Source organism: Stigmatopora argus, chromosome 22 (genome assembly GCF_051989625.1).
Source record: "Stigmatopora argus isolate UIUO_Sarg chromosome 22, RoL_Sarg_1.0, whole genome shotgun sequence".
In the NCBI taxonomy this organism is placed as follows: domain Eukaryota; kingdom Metazoa; phylum Chordata; class Actinopteri; order Syngnathiformes; family Syngnathidae; genus Stigmatopora; species Stigmatopora argus.
This window is the reverse complement of record NC_135408.1, coordinates 10,167,781-10,184,805: the sequence shown is the minus strand read 5'-3', so window position 1 is coordinate 10,184,805 and position 17,025 is coordinate 10,167,781. Positions and strand designations below refer to the sequence as shown.

The following is a 17,025-nucleotide window of genomic DNA, read 5'->3' as shown; positions in this document are numbered from 1 at the left end:
TAAGAAATTAGTTTTATTTTATTTACATTTAAAAAGGGAAAAATTAACATAAATTTTAGGGGGGGATTTAATTTTTTTTCTTCCAAAATGGGCAACTGAATATTCTCTACATCTATATTTTCTTAATTTTATAAGAAAACATGACATCGACATGGGATTTACTTTCACAAGGTGACTTTCATTTTTCTGGACTTTTAGGCTAACTAAAATAGGAGATAAAAGCTCTATTTAGTGGCAGTGAACGTAACTGGTTTAACAAGTAAGCAATTTGGCAACGCAACAGTACCAAGATGCGCTTTTCAAGTTGCCTGTTTCAACTTGCTCACTCATTAAAACAATACAACATGAATAATGTATCCATTCCAACAAACACACCCATTGAAAACGACACTTTTTGTCCGAGCAACTGTTCCGCTCCATTAAAAGTGATATAAGGCATTGACACGAGTACATAAAAATCATATTAATCAGGACGGGACTAAAAATTGCAAATACACATTAAAAAAAAGTGTCATTCCTAAAAGTAATTTGCCTTCAGAGGGAATGATTTAATGGTTGATCATTTTCACATGACTGCCACAATTTCCAAAGTTGTCATCCACAGTTTTCCCTTTGTTTAAATGTACCTTCCTGCCATTTGTAACACTTTTCCCAGTAAGAAAATACAGCGTTTTAAAACACATTTGGCAACACAGAAGCAAACCCAGTAAGTTTTCGTCCACCCAAAAACAAAACAAAAACTTTGGCTGACAGATGTTTTGTTTTTTTTCTATTTACTAAAGTAACCTAGTCTGTACAGCTAAAGGGCATTATTAAATATGAATGTTACAATCCTCATGATGAAGCAGCGCAGTCCTATGACTAAACAAAATATGAACAATAAAGGTGCGAATGCCGATTGACGAAAACAAGCGCCCAATCACGTGACTCTAAATAAATAGATCTTTGAACGTGTTTTATCACCGCTAGACGTCCAATCTATTCGGAGTGGGATTGGACGCCGAACGCCGACAATGGCAGCCAATGAGTTAAGGGAGGGAATGAATGACCTTTTGGTTGACATTAAATGTTTCTTTTTTTATGTTCCAAGGCAAACTAAAGTGCCCGTTTTATTGGTCATTTGCCTGTTTTTGGTGATCAAACACAAGGCACTTAAAACATGGCAGTTATCCTCGTTCAGTATTCGACAAAATTCGACGTTGACGTGTATTCACCTAACATGAAATAGTACAAAAGATTTGAATTTTCAATCCAAACAGCTGAAACATCTTCACAAGTAACATCCTACTCACTAGGGCTGGGCGATAAATCCATATTTAGAATTAAATTGTGGATGCCACATTTCAATTATTTTATATATATACACACAAAGCCACTTCAAATTCCACTTATACTAATTGCATATACCTTATATATATTAATACTTTTACACACTATGCTGCTAACACCCAAATTGGTGAATCAATTATTATGTTACATTTGTGCGTGAATAAAAAATATTCTGGTTAGGCCTTGCATAAACACTATGGGTTCTTTTTCACAGCCTGCCATTGACAACAACAGTCGTCCAATTTGTTGAAATTGGGAAGACTAGCTGTTTCAATGCCATCGACGGCACTAGATGTCCAATCTATTTTGACTGGGAGGGGCGAATGTCTGAACACCAATGGCAGACAAAGCATAATTTGATAAATCTCACATTTTTAGCTTGATAATCTGAATTTCTTTTTAGTCTATATCGCCCAACCCTACTACTACTCACTGTAACTAAGCCACGTATTTCACGCTTCATCTTTTTGACCCGACAAATATTTTAATGTGAAAATGAATGCTCCCCCTAAAAAAAAAAAGCACAGTGTAGGACTGATGTCAAGTACACAAAATAACCAACTGTGCAAAACAGGATTCTAACCAACACGTCATATGATACAAACAGCACGCAAAGTGATCTCCAGAACATTCCATGGTGTTTTATCGACAACCTCAAGTAAGCACTGTTAGCAGTGAATGGGAAAACCCATTTTGACAAGAATTGAGGTATAACTGCTCTTTAAAACAGAAAAAAAAAGTGGAAAAGTATGCGTTTGCTGTCAATGGCAAAGTCTGGGCAAGAGGGCACATTGAGACATTATTGACACTAATAAACCATTTGGAGTGTTTTATGTTAAATGAAGCAACTTTGAGCTCCCGTGAAAAATTCTAACGCTCAACTAGTTATTTTTGGAGGAGAAAGAGCTTCAGTTTGACTTCGTATTCTGTCAATAGAGGACCCAGCTCGATGGGAAATGTTCTGCTGTTTGACATTTGCTTTTTGAGGAGTCCCAACGACTGGTTTTGCTTCTGTTATTTGTGTCAAAAAAAGAACATTCCCGGCAAAGGTTTGTCCAGAAAACGAACGGTAACTCAGCTGATCGGCATCACCGTTACTGGTTCGGTGGACGTAGCTAGACGCTAGCTGTCACGGCTAGCGCGTGAAGAAACACTCAAGTGGTAGGTTACGTTACCCCCCCCAAAAAACGGTGATCCTAAAAAAAAATGTCGCCTGACATCTTTGACGGGAAAATAAACGAGCAAAAGTGGCGGTCAAGTGCCCCTCCCCGTTTTCAAAACAAGTCAAATGGATGCTTCAGGCACGTTAGTTTTTTTTTTATGTGGCCGACACGCGACGATAGAAGGTGAAAGTGCTTTGCTGCCAAGTGAGAACACAACGTTTTCGTTTTGTCTTCCCGGCAACTGTGACTTTTCTCGCCATTTTGGAACCACCTTTCAGCTTCCCGTCTTTACGTCGAGCGGCCTAACTGAAAATATTGCTCGGCAGCTATGTACACAATTGGAAAACAAACTATCTGAGCCATCTACACACACGTTCATATTTAGTGGTCCTCGAAGAAAATAAAAAGCATACTACAAAGTGTAAACATGAAGGGCCCCCCACAAAAAAAAAAAAATCCGTATTATTTGTTCCCTCCAAACTCAACGTTTGAGACTCTTATTGTGAAATCCACCTTATTTTTTTTTTGTATGCACCCGTTAGACTGATGTGCCACCGTATTTCCTTTGAGATCCTTCTTGGAGAAGAAACTCCTTCTCGTAGCAATGAGAATAATAAACTTAAATAACAATATTACCTCTCGCTTCTTCATCCTTCCGGAATGGAGAGATGTCAGGCCCAACATGGTTACATTTCTTCATTTTTTTGGAGGGGTTGAGGGGGTGAACACAGCAGAATACACATTGTTTGGAAGCAAGGTCTCCTGGTGGCAAGTTCAATTGTTCTTTCAGTCACATTTCTTGTTTTTCGTTTGTTTGTGTCACATTTTCTGACTGTGCTTGGGACAGCTTCAGTCCTGCTTGGATTGGAGTTGCTGCTTCCAGGCCTCGTTCAAGTATACCAGTCGCTTATAGTTGAGGATAAAGAGAATGAAGTTCAGCGCGTACGTGGTGATGCAGATGATGCACAAGTCCTCCAGGACAAAGTAAAGGATGTAGCCCAAATAGAGCGAGCCCATCACCGACAAAATGGATGTCATCATGAGAATGAGGGCAGCCATTGCACTTACAGTCATTCCTACAGGGTTGGATAAAAAAAAAACCATTATATATGCTTTAAGGCAAAAATAAATCAAGCATTTACCAAACTTTTCTTGGAACTAATTGCTTCAATTCACCCAAATCTGACATGTGACTTCCCCATCTATAGTTCCAATGTATTTTCAATTCACATAGACGACAGAGATTACATTCATAAAATAACTATACACATACAAGCAGCTGAGGAGGGGGAAAAATGAAAATGGACGCTTTTATTATAGAAATTTTGAGCAATTAACTGGACTCGTTAAGTCTAATTGGGGGCATCTGATGTGACTAAAAGGACCTCTTGTTCTGTTGCAGTGCCAGGTGGCCAGATATACATGCCGACCCGGCGCGGCTGAGTCAGCGTCACTATCAGTATACTAAGGGCAGCTTGTGTGTTCGTGCGCACATGTGTGTGTGACCTAATGGGTGGCTGCCATCTTGATCAAGTCCACTTACCTAGTAGGAGCTGGAAAGCGTAAAAACCTATTCCATAGACACTGTTTGGTTGATTCAGTGCACTGTCATTTCCAAAAATGGAGCCAAGGAGTCCAAATCCTCGTCCCCATCTAAAAAAAATAATTAAAAAAAACTGAAATGAAAAAACAAAGCGATTGAAATGAGCACACGTTTTTAAACAACTAGGCAGTAACTCAACGTGGACGGTGAATTGAGAATGCATTGTCCACACCAATGCTTTTCACTAGAATAGTTTCATTATACTTGTATAATGACGATAAAAGCATCTAATTCAATTCCATAAGATATATCGCAATACTTAGATATAGATTATCGATATGTACAACGAATTGTGCTAAAAATATATCACAGTTTACTGTAATAAGGGGGCCCAAAAGGTTGCCAAGAAAAAAACTTTCTAGTAGATTTGTGTTAATTTCAATTGATCTAGTGCACTTGACAGTGATTGATGTCCAATGAATTTTGCCTTTTCAAATGAACGAATTGTTGGCACTCAAATATGACCATTCAAAGCCAGTTTTCCCAGTTTAAATTAATTGGTCAACCATTGTCAATTACAGGCAATGCGACACATGTATTGCAATAAATTATACGCCAATACTTACATTTTTTTTTGACAGATTATGTGCATCAGTACGAAAAAAATAATGGCTTAAGATGTGTAAAGTGGGGAGTCAATATTGATAGGTCTCACAGCATAATACATTCATGTTCAACTCATGTTGCAAGGTTACATTCCAGTAATGCTTGTTTTGAGTCAAGATTCATTCAAGTAGATTCACTAGGTGTGGTTTTCTTGGTTTGGTGACAGGTGTGTAGTTAGTTAAAGCCACAAAATTGCAATACGGGTCCAAAGAAATGTTGGTTGGAAATGTGAAAACACGAGGAAATGCTTTCAAGTCCTATGTATTCTTGTTAAAACCTCAGGCGGCAACTTAAGGCATCTTTGGCACCAAAGCGTCTATTTTTTTTAAAGAATTGTTGTCTTTAAATGTAGATAGAGAGATGTTTGATTACGGGAAAGCCCCAAATGAAGCCATAGTGAGGGTCAAACGCGTGCAAATGAGAACAAATGAGCAGTTAGCTTACAGCAGTTAGCTTGGTGATGCTAAGATAGCTCGTGGCAGCATTACGCCAAAATAAAGAAGGCAGGAAGCGAGCTAAAGCAGACAAGTCGGAGCACATCGGTGTCATTTCCCTCGATTTGTGCCCCGGATTTGCAACAATTGCAGTCCCGTTCATTGAGCGAAAAGTGACGCTGTGGGCGCCCTCGGTTGAATTCAAATTACTACCTTGAGCTGAACACTTTGGAGCAGCTGATGGAGCTGCTGACGTCGCACAACGCCTTATAAGTCGGATCCCGGGCCTTTTCCCCCTCGATGTGGAAGGCATAAAGGGACAACAGGATGCCCAGCAGGCACACGAGGAGCCGGGCTATCCTCTCCCATCGCGGGGTGGACACTCTCAGGACGGGCGCCGCCATCACTCACTCCCTCGACTAGCCTAGCCGGAGACACGCAGACATACGCGGCTCGCTAGCCTGCCTGCTCACTGCGACGTGGAAAAGCGTCAGGACGCGCCACACGGCGAGGGGGCGGGACGCCGACTCGGACTCCGAATCCGACGCTGACTCCGAATCCGAAACCGAATCTGACTCCGACTCCGACCTCGGAGCCCACTCCCAGCCACGGAACAAAATCACATCGACATAGAGCTCGCTCTCTTGGCAGAGACGGAAGCCCATTGCCAGCGAGGAAATGCATTTTACAATATTTACTTAACTCATTAGCTGCCAATGACGGCGATGCACGTCCAATCCGTTTTGACTAGCCCCTCCCAGTCCAAACGGATTGGACGTCTATCCCCGTCAATGGCACTGAAACGTCATTGTCCACAGATGATAGATGTAGTATTTCTATATTTATCTGAGGGAAATATTCACATTTTCAAGGCTGCAAACATATTTTTATGATTTTTACTATCCTCAAAAATAATGTTGAAATGGAAAAACAATATTTTTGTGTATATGCCTTTTTAAATGCATGTACTCACGCAGGAATGACTTATTCTATTATTTTAATTTTCATTTATTACATCACAAAGTACTCACAACAATTTTGTATCTGTATTTTTTTATAACCAATATTTGTTTTTTTAAGAACTTGAACAATCACCGGTTCTAGGCTTAGTTATACATGCATTAGAGTAATACATGTTTGTTAGGTGTTTATAATAAAAATAATAAATAAATAGGAAATAGCAATGTTTGTCGGGGTGTTGAGGTTCAGTGGTCACGTGATCTAGTGTGTGTCACGTGACTAGGCCAATATAAATACAGTGATGTCATCTGTTTACAGACTGCAGTCAGATCACACTGCAACGAGCTCTAAACTTCTTAAGCTTTTTTTTTAACTTACACAAATGGCAACAGACGTCGAAACCCTGTTTTCTTTTGAGGAGGCCTACTACGACCAGTATGACTACTACAACCTCGTCGAATACTCGTGTCACGTCGGCGGAAAAGGGAGGTCGAAGAAAGAAACCGAGCTAAACACTAATCGCCATTGCCCCGCTGGACACGAGAGGAAGATTACGACCAATTATTACAACTGCGAGATGAAACGCAGGATAACCAAAAGCTCTTCTTCTTGATGGCTCTCCATTGGATTCCTCGTTTGTTTGCAGGTGGGAATGCCATCGCATAGAGTAATTATGGAGGGTATATGCTTTGTTGTTGTTGTTGTTGTTGTTGTTGCAGTCTCGTTGTCAACAACAACAGATCATTTCACGATTTTGAAAAGGCATCTACTGCTTATACGTTTTAGGATGTTTTTTTAATAGATATATTTTCTTCTCACCAGCAATAATGTGGGACTAACCTTCATTCATAAATGTAATTCCTTCCGTGAGTGAAATTTGATTTGCTTATAGGTCAAAAATTTACACCCACTCTAAAAGTGACTCAAAATGCGTTGAATACTTTCCAGCAGTATTTTTTTCAGTTTAAAATGAGGACAAAAAGGACTGTATGATAAAATGTAAATACATAAAGCTGACTAAAATGGAATGTGAGTAACATAGGCGTGGCTGTGGAACGTGGGGCAAGTCCTCTAATTAAAAAAGGGACATATATTATTATTTATGTACTGTAGACTAAACCTTCAAATTCGCAAGTGACTATTTAGGCCACACTAAATGATAATATATGACATAGTATGTGATTTCTAAGTAGACACTTCCATTTTTAATCACCTAAAATATGTGGATGCCTGAATATCTGAATTCGAATATTTTTTTCTATTTCTAATTGTGACCCATTTTGTTTTTTTCTCTTCCCCCCCCCCCACAGGTCTGGACCCCATGCTGGATTCTTAATGTCGTTGACTGTGGTCAAGAGTCTCTTCCTTCTTGACTAGTGACTGGATTGTGATAGCCATGCCCATCCATGTGTCACTCGGGAGTCCTATACTCGCTCTCTCCATCCAATAAACCTGATGATCTTAGGTTACAGTTGTGCAAGAATAGTTGGTATTGTGTTGTGCGAAGAAAGTCAACCATACGTACTTGATCCATTTATAAAGACAAATGTAGTCCTTTCAGGTGGAGATATTTTACTGTATTTTATTGGAATAAATGATTATAACTGAAATGGTGTTTGTTTCTGTTGGAATAATGATTCAAACCTTTTAAATCATTATTAGTAATATTTAATTAAAAAAGGAAAAACATCTTTCAACAAACTCTGCGGCGAACTTGCAAGGAGATACAATGTGGCGTCGTCTTAGCCCCCAGTGCATTCTGAATTGCAGTAACTGAATCATTGTATTTAATCGCGACACTCGAAAAACATGGTTATGTAATCAGTACAATAACACCCTCGCTGGTTAGAAAAACAAGTGTGAGGAATGCTTTCAAGGTAAACAAAGCAAAGCCATATTTTCGATTATCGCCATCTTCTGCTGGAGTCCCGTCAAAACAGTCCCGTTGTGTTCTGCCGAAAAGCGTGTGTGAAAACAATGTGTCCTCGAGCTGTGGGGCCTTGAGGAGACGATGTGGAGGAAAAGTGTCCATGGTTCATGACTTGATTTATAGCTTTACTACTTATTGAAAAATGCTTACAACACATATAGAATATTCCATAATAATTCTAACATTCCCTCCTTTTACTATATGTTTGTTATTCATTTTATGACAATTTCAAAATAACAGGGATATCACCGTTGGCTGTTTTAATTTTACCCGCTTAGGCTCTACTCGTTCGGCAGGTCTGAAAATCAGAAAATAAGATCATTTTCGTCCAATCCATCCTCGTAATTACCATGCTCCTGGAATTCACTGTTAGTGTCAGCACGTCACAGTAGGGGATATAATATGGTGTGGAGTGTAACATGTGGTTGATGGTGATAGACATTCACTCAAATTGAATTAGACGTTAATCGCCGTCAATGGCAGCTATTCCAGATCAAATGGATTTGGTCTGTGGCAGTGTTGCCTCACCTGTATGTGGTTTTAGTAAACTTTAAAAGGATTAAAAAAATTACAAAGCTAAACAATTAATATTATGCACTGCAGATATTACACATGGCTAAATGTGATATTAAAGACTGAAATTTGACGTACTAAATACGCTGAACATTTGAAGTAAGTCTGGGATTAATATATTTTTTAAATACTTATTACTTATAAAGAATTGTCACTTATATGCCCTACTACCTTTTTAGTTGCTGTCTGATTTTTAACGGTATTACACGTTTATTTTGAAGCTGAAATTGGCCGGAAGTAAAAAGTATTTCCGGGTGATAGCCCATCTTTTCCCCTCATTTCTTTCCGAGGCATTATAATACAATCAACAGATTTACAATTTTGTATAATTCACTGTTTGGCAAAATGCAGCTATGCAAAGTGTGCAGCGAGCAGACACCAAAATACAAATGTCCGACCTGCAAAATAAGATAGTAAGTAACGTAAGTCGTTTTCGAAACACGTGGCCGTTTCGCATTTATATTTTTAAATCGTTCTTATGAGTGTCTTGCTTCAAAACAGGAGTAAACGAATGTAACCTAATTAAAGTTCGTAAAGTGTATTATGGTTTGAGAAATTACCATCAGGTTGTTGAAATCTATATTGCCAGTATGAGTTTAACATTTTGAAATTATGAATACATTATTGTTTTGATAACAAATTTCACTTTTACATTGCAGTTGTTCTCTTTCCTGTTACAAACTGCATAAAGGTGAGGAACTTTGATCTATGATTCTAGTGGTTGATAAGAGGTCAAATATTAAGTTTGATGTTAAATATTATTGATATTTATATGTCTACGATTAACTTTGTATCCTCAGATTCGTGCCTTCCTGTTGAGAAACCTCCACCCAATTCAACAAAGAGGACCGTCAGTACTGGTATGCTATTTTTTGTATGTTAAAATGGCAGCAAATTTTTAGCTTAATATTATTTTATTAAATAAATCAAATTCAAACCTAGACACATGGAGTAATGAGGATTTTCTGGATGAAGATGACATCACCGATGCAGTACCTGTGGAGAAGCTTTGCTTGTTAGGTATGAATTGAAAATATTTTTAAATGAGTTGAATGTGAATAGTTCATGATCTCCAATGTATAATTCCACAGGTCATTCAAAAGAACTCAAGGATCTTCTTTGTAATCCTCACCTGAGAGAGCTCTTAAGGACCATTGACAGTGCAAACAGCAAAGAACAAGCAATGAATGCAGCGATGCAGGAGCCCTTATTTGTGGAATTTTCAAATCAATGTTTGAAGATCGTGGAACAAGAAGATGCATGAGATGATGGACTTGTGAACTCAAGTGATTCGCTTGATTTACTGCAAACAATTTTTCTACAAATATAAAAATCATGACAGCTTCTGCACCGAGATTTATATAAGACTACAAAACATACACGTATATCCTGAATGTATATTTAAGCAACATTTATTTTGATAAAGCAATCAATTAAATATCAGGATTCATTTTTTAATACGTCATATGCCGTTAACATCGCTAAGAAAAAGAAACAAATGTATGATTCAGTTTTTCTTTAATAAAGCATGCTTAATTTAGTGAAAAAGATTCCAGATTGATTCTTGTAAAATACTTGTTTAAAAAAATGTCCAATTTGCACTGGTGTAGCTGCAGTTTAGACAAATCATTATTCTTTCTCCCTGATTCAATTGTTTGGTATGTCGCTTGAATGTGCAATATCTGCAAATGTGCAATACATGTTTATACCCACTTTGGTTCTGAAGCATAAAAACATTGTCAGTCTCAATAGGTTAGTCATTACAAAATGTCAAAAAAACAGATCAACTGTCCATTAATAATACAGAGCACACATACTCTTGTTGGTTTGTACTGATCTAATCAGACCATGGAAGGCAGTAGTTAGAATAAAAATGTTTACCTGAAGTGGCACCATTGATCAATGCATGTCCCAGGATAATTGTTTTACCCAAATAGCTTGTGAAATTTGGTTGTACGCAAACTATAGGGTCTTCTCTAGTAGGATTTCGTTGAAGCCGGTCACGTAATTACTCATCTCTGGTTGGCAGTTTGCGTAGAGAAGTGGTGACGGCTGGCAGTGCACTTTTACAGATCCCTGAAATGTGGGAGGGAAAGGATTTGCAGAAAATGCAAGGAATTTCTACTTTTGAACCACAGTTCCTCACCTTTGGTTGAGCACGAATAGAAGCAACTCCCTTTATGTTCTGGTTTGTCTCCACTTTGTATGTTCCTCTCCTGGAAGGGAGTTTGAGAGAAGCCACCACAGACATCATCTTCTGCAAACCGGTGGCCCTCGCGGACATGCCGATGGATGGGGCCAAGGGCAAAGCCAACCCCATGGGCCACCCTCGCACAGTGACGGGTTCCTGGATGCCGGATAGCCACACTGAGCCGCGTTCCCCGATTGTGGCGTTCAATTCCGCCACCTCTCCCTGGATGAGATCTTCTGCATCATCCAGCTCGACCTCAGCCAGTGATTTCAAAAGCTCCTAAGGCAAAAAAAATGCAACTATCAGATTATTTCCGGCTCACCCGAGGTCCACCCTGCCAGAATCATACCCGCCATCGCCTCCAGGATTTCTGAATGAGGGCTGCAGCTCTATCCCATCTCTGGACACGTCTTCTGACCAGCCAAGAACGGACCGCTGCGAAAACGCACAATCAGATCATTCATGGAGGACTACGGTCGTGTTGAGCCATGTACCTGCTTGGATTAGAGTAGCAGAACGCCGTCGCTCATGACGTTTGCGCCTTTGGTAGCGAGCCCAGCAGCACTGAATGGAGAATGCACACCTTGAGAGGACCTTCCTCCTCTGATCTTCCAGTAAGTCTAACTGTGGGCCAAACACAGAGAGCTAGGTCCAACCCAACAAGAGAAAATGACAAGCTAGGCATTCGTAGCAAATTATTTTCAAATACGAACCATTGACTGGGTGAGAAAAACTTTGGTCCTCCCACGATGCACCCAAGATTTGGGTTCCCTGCTAATATTATAGCGTGGATGTTGCACCAGCAAGCAGAGTAGCCTTTCCACCTCCTGTAGATGAATTTCACTGTTGCAGCCAGTCATCATTTCTAACACAAAGACAATTTGGACTTCATCACAATTGGTAGCTAACTAAGTCCAACACACAAAACATTGAGTCGTCTACCAATTATTAGACAGCACTGCTTACACGTTTGATTGGAAGCATCTGATGGCGCTAGGCGTCCAATCCATTTTGACTGGAAAGGGCGAATGGAATAACACTAAAATATATCTTCCCAGTTTAAATGGATTGGAAGTCTATTTTTGTCAAAGGCAGCCAAAGAGTTAATCATGCTGGCAAATATGAGTGCGGTTGTTCAACAATAAGATGGAAAACAAATAGACAAAGTATTATTTATTGACAAACAATAAAAAAGCAAGCTCTGACAGGACAGCTCATGCGTTTACCTGAAAAGGTCAAAAGTTGCATTTTTGTTAAACAATCCTGTTCAAATTGAGTAAGAGAGCTAGTGAAGGAAAATGAGAATAAACCTGAAGACCTGAAGAGAAGAAATAACAACGCCGCTAAGCCACAGTACATGCCAAATTATTACTTTCTTCAAAATATTTTGTGCAACAAATCACTTACCAAAATGTGAGGGTCCTGACTCGTAGCTGGAGTGTTTCGATATAAATCCATAGCGTTGTATGAAAGCCTTGAAAGGAATTCTATACAACCGTATTAGTAAATTATCAAACAAATGATGGCAAAACAGCAAAAATGGAAAGCGTTGTACCTTATTGGAAAGCCAGCAGCACTTATATGTATTGTCTCTACAATCCCACAGGCCTCTAACTGCATTATAACCTGGTAGAAGGTAGGACATATTTATAAATATTCCCCTCACATGAAAAGGGAGTTGATCTCATCACATTTACAGTACCTCGTCTTTTTTGAAGACCAAAGGCTTGCAGTCAGAATTTGGTTTAATGCAGCGAGTATAGTGAGGAGTTGTGTTGTGGAGGATCCTCATCAAGGTCTCTAGGGAGTTCTGTACCAACAAACGTGCTAAGATTATTTCCTGAACGTTCCTTCGCCCCTCATAGTCAAATAAATAACAGCCGATGAGTTCAATGTGTGCTCTAGATTCAAATTTTGAATAGTTCCAACCTTGAATTTTGAAACGACAGTGACTTTACTGATCCCCTTGCTTGATGAGTTGTCAATTCCCTTTTCTGTGAAGATATGCTGAAGCAATGGGTTTTCAGATACTTGAAGTAGGCCGATGATCTCGGGCGCTACTGGATCCTGGAACATCAATTATTTGAGAAGAACATTATCTAAGCATCCATTTTAGCAGAATCTACACTCCACTCTAGCAGAGTGGCTTTCTTTAGTGCACCTTGTTTTTCTCCACCATGCCGTCTATCTTGTACTCGACGTTGCCAGCGTAATGGGCCACGGTGAAGTGCGGCACCTTGCTGAATTTATCCCAGCCAATGCTGCTGTTGTCTCCGAGCTCCTTCTCAAGACGAATCCTGAACGCTCTGGCATCTGAGGTCCGATTTAGACGGCTCTCCTACAGAACAATGGGGAAACAATGTCACATTGGAACAATATTGAGATCATCAAAAAAAAAATTAGTACCTCATCAAGAAGAGAAAACACACTAAAAGGGCTTCCTTCCAGGAGATCCAAACAAGCCCGGTTATCTTGATATTTGACAAAGGACCACTGCAACCCCTCTGACACATATTCCTCCTTACCCAAAAAAATGACAGAAAACCAGTTTAGTTCAAAATACAATTCTAAAGATGAAAAAATGTGATTACTAATATTAACCCAGGTTAGCTTTTTACTAACTACAAAATTATAATTGAGCTGAGAAAAAGTAAATAGGTCACAATAAGAGTCCGTCACACCAATTAATCAATCAGTACCTGCTGAGCTCGCAGATAATGACTAACAAAGTGCTGCTGGAGTTTCTCATTGGCATAGTTGATACAAAGTTGCTCCAGATTGTTACTTTGGAAACATTCAAAACCATATACATCGAGAACACCTGGATGACAAACAAAAAAAGATAGACGTTAGCAAATGTCGTGCTGTCCAAAAAGTTTTCTTTTGTCATTGTCATTATTGACCTCAATAGACCCAAGCCTGCATGGTCACATTCTTTTCCATATTACACTGAACTAAGCAAATGCATTTTACCGGGATGAATTAACTATCCAAAGATCAATGCTTTTTTGTATTGTAACAGCACTGGATTTACCTATGAAGTTGCACCAAGTGGATTTGTCAGCAAAAATGCTGTTGTTGATATATGCCACCAGCCATTCAAATAATCTGTGGAGGGAAAAAAAAACATTTTCACTGGTGTATACTGTAAACAAAAAGACAGCACGGCTTCACATTTAAGTGTTTGATGACAAAAGGTATTGGCAACAGAGAAAAGAATGCATTAATGACTAGTTACTGTATTATTTGATTAGCAAAAAATGCTAACTCTTACTGGGCATAGATGACTTTGGCAAGGCAGTCTCTCCGTAGGCAGCACTCCACTTGGGAACAGGGCTTGTGTACACGCTGCTTCCCTGCTTTTAATGTCCTCACAATTAAACAGGTCTGAAGATGCTCAGGAGGAATTTGGAAAAGTTGAGAAGCTATTTGTAGGTAGCCTAAAAAAGGTTCAATCATTAAAATAAAACCGAATAAATGTTAATCTGATTTGATGAAATACCTTTGGACTGATCCTTTATTTCACACGGCTGTGATTCCTCAACTGAAATAGAAAATTTTACATTCCCCAGATGCAAAATGCCTGCTAATATCTATAATAACAAGAAAAAATTACAAAATAATTATTGAGGGGAAAAAACAACAACTGTCGACCACAAGCGAATATAGTTTACCCTAAATATCTGCCTTTGTTGCTTCATATTAATATGCAGGTGAACCATAGCATCAAGGGTCTCTTGAAAACAGTCCTCTGGAAGACATCATATATATACACTGATTTGACCCTGGCTGTCAAAATGTAAAATAAATGAATGTATAAATAGAATGAAGAGCAAACCCTCAAGAGTTTTTTCAACATTTGGTAGCCAAGCAAAGTGGTGACCATGTGGCATTTTCCACTCCTTCCTCTGCTCATCACTTGCTGCTTTCATCATCTATAAAAGCAGATGTCCAGTGTGAATGGCATAAATTGTCGCAAGTAGCTTAGGCTACATTGCACTTGATGTAGATTTTACATGTACTATATTTTAAAAAGGGGACATAAAGTGAGTTATACAGGATTGGGAAGTTTATTGTCAGCTTTGACCTGGTAAAAGATGTGAAAGTTCCTTTCATTTGGAGGCTGGTTGGCAACCCTGGTCTTCTCCAGTAAATATGTCTGCACCGACGCCCCTACTAGCAGCTGACGCCTTCATATAAAAACACATGAACAAGTTTTAATGTCAATCTATCAGAAAGTTTCTTATGAGCAAATACCTGTCAAGCTGGAGCTGGATGTACTTTCCAAAGCGGCTGCTGTTGTTGTTGCGGAGCGTGCACGCATTACCTGAATGAAACGGCAGCATTTTTACTCACAAACCGGCTGTGAAATTCAAAAACGGCAGCCACGGGATCTTACCGAAAGCTTCCATGATGGGGTTGGAGTCCAAAACCCTCCTCTCTATCCTCTCCACCGTGTCCTGACTCTCTACCACTGAGGAGGAAGCTGCCACTGTGGCGTAGTATTTCATCAGGCAACGAGAAGTCCATGTCTGACAAGAAATACCAGAGATCCCAATTTTTTTTTTTTTAGGAAACCATGTAAGCCAAAGATCTTAATTCTACCTCAGATTACAAAACTTTGAGATGGATTTAACACTAACAGATCACAAATGTCTATTATTTCAATCAGGGTGAGTTTACTTTCAAAAGCAATAAAATAAGTAAATATTAACCTTTCCTGCTCCACTCTCCCCACTGACCACTAAAGATTGGTCCACTGGCACCAGTTGACCCTTAACATTTCTGTAAGCTTCCTCTGCCACAATAAAGATATGTGGCTTCTGGTCCTGTGAAAAAAAACATTAATATATGTGGCCAAGAAAAAATAAATAAATAAATTGTTGTGTACATGTATCTACCTTGAGCTGAGGAGCACAGTGATACTCTTTCATGACACCCAAGGAGTAAAGTTCAGGAACAGGTTGGAAGGGGTTAAGAGCCACCAAGGTACAACCAGCATGGGTGTAAAATACCTTCATGCTGTATCTGGCCTGAAGGCATCTCAAAACTGCCACACAGAAAGGAAATGTAACGTTAGACGTGCAGAAACGTGTTGGAAAATGTGTTTTTCCTGGCCATCGAGTAGCGCTTTTGAGGGCTCATGTTGAAACATAATATAAACTATTGTTACCTGTTGTGGGTGTGACAGGGTTGACTTTGGTGAGATCGTCATACGTGTGCAACTGGGCTTCATTGTCGATAAGGAAGGCAAGCATTTCGTCCTCCATTGAGCCTTGAACCTATGTAGTATAGTGTCAAACAGAAGAAATGTGTTATAGTGTTATCACACTATAGGATAATGCAGTCTAAAATATTCCATAGTGACCACCCAAAGAAATGGTAATTTTCAGCATTTTCAACCATGATATTGCAAACCTAACAGAGCCCTTTTTAAAATGGGACAGTAAATGACTTTATATTTCCACGTTTGAAACTGTTCATTGGTGTTAAATCTTGTTTGACCTGACTGTAACAGGCTATGGTTTTACTTAGGTAATCCCTAAACACTACTGAGTGTGCCCCTTTAAATCTGGTTAATCACTTTCACTTTATCTTGACAACTATATATCCCTCTAGAATCACGGTGTGTTTGGGCTATGGACAGTTATCAGTCTCAGGTGTGTGGAAAGCTAGAAGTTAAGAATAATAGTTTTGGAACTGAAACTGTCAGGATGATGAGGGGGAAAAATTATAATAATAAATATTTTCATACTTTTGCTGTCAATTAAGTCTGTCACTTACTCGTCACTGAGTGAACGAAAGTTGTTTCACTACCAGCCCTCCCATTTCAAATGGAGTGGGCATTTATTGCTGTCAGTGTCAGACTAAGAGTTTAACACGAATAAACCAATCATGAAGGAAAACTACAGTGTGGTAGACAGTGAAATGTTTTCATACAAATTCAACAACCGGGGTTTTTCCCCCAAAAAACTTACCGTTCCACCTCCATTGCTATGTCCAGCATTTAAGTTGCCTCTCACCGAACTCATGGGTTTAGCTTGCTTTTAGATAAAGTAACACAGACCAAAGTTGTTAAAACACTTTCGTTTCGACCCTGTAACGAATTCTAACTTCGGCCATGCCGCACTAATTTAAAAAAATGATTCTTCAAGGGCAACTCCCGTCTGCTTCAAATCTCAGGTAGTCCCAGACCGACTGGAGCGTAAAGTACACATTCTAAATCCCGCCCTTTT

The 17,025-nt window shown here is 39.3% G+C and overlaps 3 protein-coding genes across 4 annotated transcripts in view; 1 reads left to right on the top strand and 2 right to left on the bottom strand.

Annotated features, from left to right (window-relative positions):
• Positions 1-527: 527 nt before the first annotated feature.
• On the bottom strand, positions 528-5,777 carry vkorc1l1 (vitamin K epoxide reductase complex, subunit 1-like 1). Its single transcript, XM_077592686.1, has 3 exons — positions 5,349-5,777; positions 4,036-4,145; positions 528-3,568 (listed from the first exon to the last, which is right to left on the bottom strand). The coding sequence occupies exons 1-3, from the start codon at positions 5,537-5,539 to the stop codon at positions 3,342-3,344; spliced, it is 528 nt and encodes a 175-aa protein (XP_077448812.1). The 5' UTR covers positions 5,540-5,777; the 3' UTR covers positions 528-3,341.
• A 3,052-nt stretch (positions 5,778-8,829) lies between these two features.
• znhit3 (zinc finger, HIT-type containing 3) overlaps positions 8,830-17,025 on the top strand; it is an 81,720-nt gene continuing 73,524 nt past the window's right edge. The window contains exons 1-5 of one of the 2 annotated variants that reach the window (XR_013298204.1): positions 8,830-9,011; positions 9,258-9,289; positions 9,399-9,458; positions 9,541-9,618; positions 9,690-9,948. Coding sequence is in view for 1 of the 2 variants with exons in the window: in XM_077593217.1 (XP_077449343.1) it covers positions 8,944-9,011; positions 9,258-9,289; positions 9,399-9,458; positions 9,541-9,618; positions 9,690-9,862 (411 nt within the window). In the remaining variant the exon portion in view is untranslated. Of the gene's footprint in view, positions 9,012-9,257; positions 9,290-9,398; positions 9,459-9,540; positions 9,619-9,689; positions 10,411-17,025 lie in introns of those variants that run through there. The other variant, XM_077593217.1, reaches the window with a different exon arrangement.
• myo19 (myosin XIX) lies at positions 10,063-16,999 on the bottom strand. The gene is made up of 24 exons (XM_077593200.1): positions 16,768-16,999; positions 15,963-16,071; positions 15,691-15,839; positions 15,505-15,618; positions 15,189-15,321; positions 15,047-15,116; positions 14,877-14,979; positions 14,628-14,724; positions 14,464-14,540; positions 14,292-14,382; positions 14,064-14,229; positions 13,824-13,897; positions 13,489-13,610; positions 13,196-13,309; positions 12,951-13,127; positions 12,719-12,856; positions 12,492-12,599; positions 12,345-12,415; positions 12,197-12,276; positions 11,503-11,654; positions 11,284-11,413; positions 11,139-11,224; positions 10,745-11,068; positions 10,063-10,674 (listed from the first exon to the last, which is right to left on the bottom strand). Exons 1-24 carry the CDS (start codon positions 16,819-16,821, stop codon positions 10,561-10,563), a joined length of 2,853 nt encoding a protein of 950 aa, XP_077449326.1. The 5' UTR covers positions 16,822-16,999; the 3' UTR covers positions 10,063-10,560.